Source organism: Oryzias melastigma, linkage group LG3, assembly GCF_002922805.2.
Source record: "Oryzias melastigma strain HK-1 linkage group LG3, ASM292280v2, whole genome shotgun sequence".
Lineage (NCBI taxonomy): Eukaryota > Metazoa > Chordata > Actinopteri > Beloniformes > Adrianichthyidae > Oryzias > Oryzias melastigma.
Window position 1 is genome coordinate 7424518 of NC_050514.1, and position 9023 is coordinate 7433540.

A 9023-nucleotide genomic window follows, 5' to 3' on the forward strand; every position below is an offset into this window, starting at 1 on the left:
TCTCCATGACTTATTTTATGTTTGGAGCCACCATGGAGAGATAGAAGAGACACATGTGGATCTGGAGCTGCAGGTTGGAGACTCCTGGGATAGATGAAACGTTTAGATCAGGAGTCTGCAACCTTCAACAGTTAAAGAGCCATTCTGGAGGATTTCTTACTGACAACATCCCACTTGGAGCCACAAAGTATTTTATCACCCTTTAGAAAAAGAAGACACTAATTTGTATTTATAGTATTGTTACTATAATGATGAATACAAATACATTTGTTTTTTCAAGCCTAAATAAAAGAAACCTAAAGAGAAAATAGCATTTTTTTCAAAATATGAATTAGTTTCTAATTCTTTAGAGGTCTTCATGAATTTCTTTCCAAATAAAATATATCCTGTACCACATAAAAGGTTGCAAACCCCTGCTTTAGATTAATGGTTGATTCTTAGTAAAGGTTTAACCATAAAATCCAGAGGAACATTGTCAACAACGAGATTAGACATAACTTCGATTAAATATAGAAATAAGGATTAGAGGTAAGTCTCCTTAAACATTTGGGTTGGAGAAAGAATCGTGAGCAAAGTTGAAGATTTGCAGGAAGATTTCATTAATTTTAGTTCACAGAGCTAAGGAGAACTAAAGTGACTTATAAGCAGTTTTGCCGTGTCTGATCTTGGTCAAAACATAGGATGAGATCACAGCCTAAACGAGTGAAAAAGCTTTCTTTGAGGGCCTCATGGTGCTGTCCTCTGGTCTGTTTCCTCTCTGGAGTTACGGATTGTGGTTCTGTTGCTGATGTTAATAGAGGCCGATGGTTTTTACAGCCTTTTAGCTGATTGTTTTGGCTTCCTGGAAGACTTGATGGAACTAAGAGAACCTGCTTCAAGTGTTTTTTTTTTTTGATCAAAAGGCTTCTGTCTCACCCCCATCCTAACCACAGGAGTTGTGCAGTGATCTGAATCGATGTGACTGTTGACTCACGTTCTGCAGGCTGGAGAAGCAGCTCGGAGCGACCAGCAACAGGACCAAGGTCAGAACCCAGCACAGAACGGACTTTCTGGGAACACAGAGAAGCAAATGTGCTCAGTACGCTTGTGCCATGACCCCACCTAGGCTGTTTCAGAGTATACCTGTAGAACAGCTGCTGTGGAGAGGGACTGTGTTAGGTCAATGACAATAGCCACGAACAACTAGGACTCACTGCAAACGTTTGTGATTGAACATCAGCTTCATGAAGACCCCTGTTTCGCAGGTTTCTCTGGTCCAGTTCAAACGCAGAGAGTTCCTGACTGCATGAATGAGCGCGAACACTTAACTCTGCCGCTGCCTCATGCTGGAAAGAACCGGATTCTCACTGAGTCCTTTATGGAAAACCTTCAGTTGAACGAACAACTGACTGACGGATGGATAAATAAACGGATGGACAGATGGATTTATGGTTGGATGGATGGATGAACGGAAGGACGGACGTATAGATGGACAGACGGATGGATGGATGGCTGGATGGATGGATGAACGAATAGACGTATAGATGGACAGACGGATGGATACTGAAAATGTGATTAGCAGCTGCGACACCTGTACTGTAGTTGACGGATGAACAAACAGATGGATGGATGAATGAATGAACAGACGGATGGAATTATGGATGGATGGACGTATAAATGGACGGACGGATGGATGAATGCACAAATTAATGCATGGATGGATGGATAGATGAACGAACGGATGAATGGATGGACGTATAGATGGATGGATGGATAGATGAACGAACGGATGAATGGATGGACGTATAGATGGATGGATGGATAGCAGAACGAACGAACGGACGGACTGATGAACGGACGGACGGACGGACGGACGGATGAATGAATGAACGGATGGATGGATGGACAGATGGATGGATAGACAGACGGATCGATAGACGGACAGATGGATGGGTGAACGAATGAACGGACGGATGGATGGACAGATGGATGGATGGATGGATGGATGGATGAATGGATGGATGGATGGATGAATGGATGGATGGATGGATGGATGGATGGATGAATGGATGGATGGATAGACAAATGGATGAATGGATGGATGGATGTATAGATGGATGGATGGATATATGGACAGACGGATGGATTGATGAGTGAACGAATGAACGGACAGATGGATGAACGGATGGATGGACAGATGGATGGACGGATGGATGGATGGATAGTCAGACGGATTGATGGACGGACGGATGTATGAATAGACGGACTTATAGATGGACAAATAGATGGATGGATGAACAGATGGACGAATGAACGGACGGACAGATGGATGAAGATGGACAAACGGATGGATGGATGAACAGATGGACGAATGAACGGACAGATAGACGGACAGATGGATGAAGATGGACAAACGGACAGATGGATGAACGAATGGACGGATGGATGGACGGACAGATGGATGAAGATGGACAAACGGACGGATGGATGAACGAATGGACGGATGGATGGACGGATAGATGGATGGACGGATGAATGGACGGACTTATAAATGGACAAACGGATGGATGGATGAACAGATGGACGAATGAACGGACGGACGGATGAAGATGGACAAACGGATGGATGGATGAACAGACGGACGGATGGATGAACAGATGGACGAATGAACGGATGGATAGACAGACAGATGGGTGAACGGACGGATGGATGATTAGACAGATGTATAGAAGGACAAACGGACGGATTGATGAACGGATGGATGAACAGACAGACGGATGGATGAACAGATGGACGAATGAACGGTTGGATAGACGGACAGATGGATGAACGGACGGATGGATGAACGAATGGACGGATGGATACTGAAAATGTGATTAGCTGTGACACCTGGACTGTAGTTGATAATCAACAGGAAGCACAGCTTACAATCAGAACTTTCAAAATAAGACAAAAAGTCAAAAAGGATGGCACGTTCCACAGTCTTTACAGATCTTTGCATGAACTCATTTGAGCAGTCAGTGTTGAAGTCTGACGTTTCTCAGGCAGTCCTGCAGAAGAAGCTGAAACAGAATTTGTGTAGCTTTGCGTCTTTTCCCAGATCTTTCTGGAAGGTGATCATATATGGTGAACATATCGGACACCATTGGAGACATGGCCTTCTTTGCCCAACTATTAGTGCACTAGATGACAGGATAAGTGAGGCTTACTCTACTTCACTTCCAGCTGGGTTGTTCTGTCACTCTACACACCTTCACTCTGAACCAGTACCTACATTCTTCTCATCCACAACAATCACATCTGAGGAGGTGTCTATAATCTCCCTCAGACTTAAACTACTCACAATAAGTTCCACCTGTTCTTTACTCAGACAACACATGCAAATCACTACTACTCTTTTCATTTTAAAAAGTGATCATCAAAACGTTTCTCTGGTTCTGAACCTCCTCTGGTTCTAACATTATTACAGTTTCCAGATTCTACAGAAGTTTCAAACCTCGTCTGTGGATCAAACATTTCTACTTGTGCGCTCGACTCCTCCCAACAACCTTGGTCAAATCTTGCCTCCTACATTTCCTCTCTTTAATTCTCTCCATCATCCATTCCTCCCTCTTTAAACAGCAGTTGGCTCTCCTTTATTAAAAATGCCCAGTTCAGATCCCACTGATTTTAAACATCTTCGTCCCGTCTCCAACAAACCGTATCTTTCTAAAAAATACTTAAACATTGTGTTGCATCTCAGCTCCACCCCCACCTAACCCAAAACCCCTTTATGAACCATTCCAGTCTAGTTTTTGTCCTGAAACTGCCCTCATTAAAATCCTTCATCAAGTTTTTGCTCGATGCTCTGTATGTGTGTGCATTTCCTTCAGCTGACGACATGAGTGTCTGATCATACTGCTGCACCAACACCCTGAGGCAGATTTGATCTCACCTGATGCGTGCAGAGACTGTCATCACTTGGGATCTTTCTTCCAGGCGGTGATAGTGGGAATTCCTAGGCCTCTTTCCTGACTCTCCAGAGGAAGAGGACCACAGCGGTGCAGGAGAAGTCCTCACAGCTGAAGTCTGTACAGGTTATGTTCAGAGGACGTGGTCCTGGTACATCAGCTACTTTTCCATCGTGGAGTTTGATGCAGAGTAGTGCTGCCACAAACAATTATTTAAATAGTCGACTAATCACAGATTATTTTTTTAGGTCCTATCTGAATACTCCCCTTCTCCCTTCCCCTTAGCCCTCCCCCTTGGTTTGAAGTGGCAGTTGAAGTCAAAGTCGTGTCCAGATTATTATTCTTTAAGTTTCACAGTCCAAACAAAGGGATCCAAAGCCCACCATCGGGAGAGTAAACCGCATCACGCTAAGAAGTTATTTTCTTCACTTTGGTGTTCTCTGAACCGCAGAAGTTTACATTTACAAAGTAATGACTTTATGTTGTAGTGTGACCTTTTAATGTTATAAAACTGCGGTTTTTATGTTTATTCAAGCGCTGGAAGCTACGCGCTAACGCTAGCAGACCGGCGATGTTGATGACATCATTGAACGAAAGTCACGTCCGAGCAAACATGGAGGGATAAACAAAGGGAAAGGGCTAAGGGAGAGGGAGAAGGGGAGAATCTGGATTGGGCCTAAGATTAGTCGACTAATCTGGTCATGCTCAAGCTGGATGCAAAGCACACATCTTAACCATCATTAGCTTTAAACTAACTAAAAATAGATATAAGCACTATCTGCAATAATGCTAGTGTGAATGCTGGAAGCTGAATTTGGCCGCTGAAGATGCTAGTGCTGATAGCTGAAGATGTTGAAATTGATAGCATCTAAAATATTGGTTAAATGTCAAATTAGCCTACAAAACTGAAAAAATGCTTAAATTAGCCAAAATAGCTAGCATGCAGCTAAAATATTAGCTAAACTCCAAATAAGCCTAAAAAATAAAAAGAAAAGCCTAAATTAGCCAAAATAGCTAGCAGCTAGCATGATTCGCTGTGGCGACCCCTGAAGGGAAAAGCCGAAAGGAAAAGAAGAAGAAGCTAGCATGTAGCTGAAATATAAGCTAAAGTCAAAAAAGGCCTCAAAAACTGTAAAAAGCCTAAATTAGCCAAAACAGTTAGTGTGTAGCCAAATATTAGCTAAACTTCAAAGCAGCCTAAAAAAAACTTTTAAAAAAGCTTAAATTTGCCAAAACAGCAAGCATATCCAAAATAGCAAAAAAAAAACGTAATAAATGCCAAAATAGTCCAAAAAGCTATCAGAATGTCGTTATACCTTTCTACTTTACTACACTCTGACTCCATATAATATAAAGTAATGACTAATCTACCATTAAATTAGTCGTCGACTATTTTAATAGTCAATTAGTCGTCGATTTGTCGAATAATCGTGGCAGCACTACAGAGTACAGGTAGTACCTTCCTCCCTCCCACTCTCAGGTCAGTCAGTTTCCCAGTCTTGAAAAATGATCTACACCTCCCCAGTAGAGGCTCTTCCCTTTGGAAGTTCCCCTCCCGTCCTGGTAAGGAGGGTTTCATCAGAGGAACAGAATGTCAGACGTCTGCTTTGATGGTTTGGGATTCTGCCAGGACAAACCTCAGAAGTTCCTATTGAAGATAGGATCTTCACTCTACTTGTCCTTGAAGTTGTTGTCTCGATAGAATCAGGTGTTCTGTCTGGCTTTATTTAAGAGCCCCCGTTTGCCTTCAAGCCCCCCCACAACAGCCTCTGCAGACCCTCAGGCTTCACTTCCTGAAAGGTGGACCCCACAGGCAGCTTCACGTCAGCCCCATTTAAAGCCGAGCCACTGCCCCAAAGTGTAGAGTTCCTGTCTGACTCAAGCTCCACAACAACAAAAAAAAGGGGGGGGCATTTCAGGAAATGATGGAAGAAACGGCTTTGGTGAAGAAATGTGTTTGAGCTGTCCTTAAACATCTGAATGAAGATTCAGAATGAGGCTTTTTCCTGCACTTTGGTGCTTCTTCCATTAATTCAGAAAGTGCTATATAATGGTTCTATTATCATCCTTTGCTACTGATAACAGACATGTTGAAGATAAGAACGCTCTTAAACACAGCAGGCATCATGACAACTTTGGCTTCAGCTCAGTGATGGACTTTGATGCGGTGACATCACACGAGTAGAGCAGCCTTTGGTTCTAGACACTCAGGGTGGACAGGAGCAGGACAAGAGTACAGCATCTCGTCGTCACTGTGTGGTGAAGGTGGACAGTCACTGACCTCGACTATAGCCCTTAATAGACCCTTTTCACGGTGACGTCAGACAAAATGGTGACGGGGCCAACAGAGTGAACAGTTACTTCCGGTGTTTATAATGCCAAACCTGACAGTTGAACGCTGTTTAAGACAATTTTACATCAGTAATTAAAGATAATCTTACCAATTTCAACAGAAAAATGTACAATATTTATTTAATTAATGTCCTGCTGAACTGTATTTTTATTTCCTCTCTTAAATTGTTCACAAATCTAAATACAAATTTCTATATCTTTTGGACGTATTTTAAGTGCAATCAGCACGAAACCGGATAGAAATTCATGTTGTCCACATTTAATATCTTCAGCAAAGACACACCTCTCTGCATTATGTACACATTATAATCCCTTCCCAGGATAAATGTATTTGTTGTTTTACAAGATATTTTAGTGGATAACTGTAAAAACAGGAATGATTTGGTTCTGTGAAAATGTTCAGAGCAGCTATGGAGCCACGTAGTTTCAGCTTTCAAAATAAGAGCGGCCAAGTAAAAAAAAAAAGTAATCTCTGTGCAAGCGTACTTTATAACAGTATGTGAAAATAGTCAGTTTCATATTTTTGGCAACAATCTTCAATTAATTTAATCATTTTTACTTTTATTTTCAGATCAGATCAGACACAGTTCTGATCAAACTCAAAGAGGAGTGATGTTAGAACCACGGCTGAGCTAACAGCAGCTCACTGACTGCAGTAGAAAACATTACAACAGTATAAGTTTGACTTTAATGTCAAACACGCTGGAATTGTCTGACTTTAGATCTGTTTACAGGATTATGTGAGAACGGAAATTTAGGAAACTTTTAACTGGTGAGAGAAGATCCTCTACAGCTCCACGTCTTAAAGCTAATGCTAGTGTTAGCATTAGCACAGATTAGAAGAATAAAATCATAATTACCTTCATAATTAAACAAGCAGCATTTAATAAAGTACTTGTAACCTCTGTCTAACTTTAACCGGGTTGTCAGAGAGAAATAATCCACAACTCGTTAAATATCATCCAGAGGGTTTTGGGTAAGTAGCTCAGCTGCTTTTCTGACTGCAGACAGGATTACTGACATTTGTACTGAACGATCTATGAGGAGGAAACAAATACAACCAGGTAGGACATTTATACAATAAATATTGTACACATTTTGGTTACAGTTGGTTAGGTTACCTTTATTATTTATGAAAAATTGCTTTAAACAGCGTTCAGCTGCCAGCTTTGTGGTTCATAGACACAGGAAGCGTCTCTGCACTTGACCAGCGATGTGTGACGTCATGTGAAAAGGGTCTATTCCAGTGACATGGTTCCACCGACGAAGCAAGGTCTGTGGTTGCTGAAAGACAGTTTGGTTTCTCTCTGAAATATTTCATTCCAACTTCCTTTGTCATTCAGATCCTTCTGCTCAATTGACTCTTGTCTTTAGTTTTTCTTCTTGCAGGTTGCATGGATGTTGTTCCAGCAGAGACGCTCAACAAACCTCCTGCTGAGAGAGCAGAGCGAGTGCAGCCAGTCTGTTCTCACAGGGTCACGAGACCACTCTACTGAATCCTCAATGGAAAGCTCGTTATATTCTCACGCGTTTGTGTCTTCAGATGTTTTCTGCAATGGAGAAGCTCTGATGATAATCAGCACTTGTGGTCGGACCTTTTCAAGAGTTCCCAAGTAAAAATCAAGCTGAGCAAGCTCGTGTCGTTGGGTCGTACCGTTTGGTGTTCTGTGATAACATCAAAAATCAAAATGTCTTTAATCCAGTCTGATTTGTTTGGAGCGATCTGGACCAAAGTGGTATTTCAGAACCAGAAGGAAGTTTGTTGCTTTCTGTCTATTGTGTAACTCGGAGACAACATGTTTGTGAAGTGGTGCTTTAAAAATAAACGCCAATGATTTGACATGCAGAGAGACAGTGTAATACAATCTCCATGCAGCTTCAGCAGCAGCGGTAAGCCCGGCTGCACCCTCCCCACCCTGATTTATATCTCTGCCGTTGGTCTGAACTCACAAACCTTCCTTAAACACGCCCACGCAGACAGGTAGCGCTCGCATTCCCGCCCTGAACAAACAAACTGCTGCTACGCTGTTGACTCGCTCACGATCTCAGAATATGACCTCTGACCTCAGCCAAGGTATGGGTCACCTCCATGGTGGAGACACCCTGTGATGGGTCTCCATCAAAGGTTTGGAGCGCAGAGGTTAATATCACTAGAGATGACATGCAGGCTTTTTAATGTTGTCCAAGATACGTAAAGAGTGACGCCATATTGGAATGATATAAAACAATGAGATATGGTTTAACAGACACAGTAAAATGACCATAAAATGATTCATTTTGGTCTGATTGTAAAAAGGAAAAAACTCTGATCATCAGAAAAATAATTCCCAGCTCATGGTAATAATGTTTTTGAACAAAGTGCAACAAATGAACAACATTCCAAACTTCTTTAAAATAAATAAATATATATATAAACACAATACATACCTGATCCATGGTTGTGATTTTATTCTAATCTACACACAGACTGAGATTTACACAAACTGTTAGACTCTTCAGTCTGTGTTTATAAACGGGTTGGTGGGTAGACCGCAAGCGCCCGTTATATATGGGGCGGTCCACGCCTGGATCAGAGTGACACGGTCTGATCTGTTGACCAGTGCAGCCCGGTCAACAGCCACGCCGGTCCTGATAGTCCTGCAGACGGGAGAGAGGGCTCAGTGAGACCTCCATCCACGGCCTGGAGCGGTGAGGTCCAGGCGGCGCCCGATTTAAAGCACACAGCGGCTGGGATTTATTCTT

The 9023-nt window shown here is 42.3% G+C and overlaps 1 protein-coding gene across 2 annotated transcripts in view; it reads right to left on the reverse strand.

Moving 5' to 3' along the window:
• Window positions 1-9023, reverse strand: part of adamtsl5 (ADAMTS like 5) — a 25100-nt gene that overhangs the window by 13079 nt on the left and 2998 nt on the right. The window contains exons 2-3 of one of the 2 annotated variants that reach the window (XM_036217150.1): window positions 3914-4125; window positions 974-1049 (exon numbers count right to left, since the gene is read on the reverse strand). In XM_036217150.1, coding sequence (XP_036073043.1) covers window positions 974-1049; window positions 3914-3936 — 99 coding nt within the window. In that variant the 5' untranslated portion in view covers window positions 3937-4125. The remainder of the gene's footprint in view (window positions 1-973; window positions 1050-3913; window positions 4126-9023) is intronic. The other variant, XM_024296054.2, reaches the window with a different exon arrangement.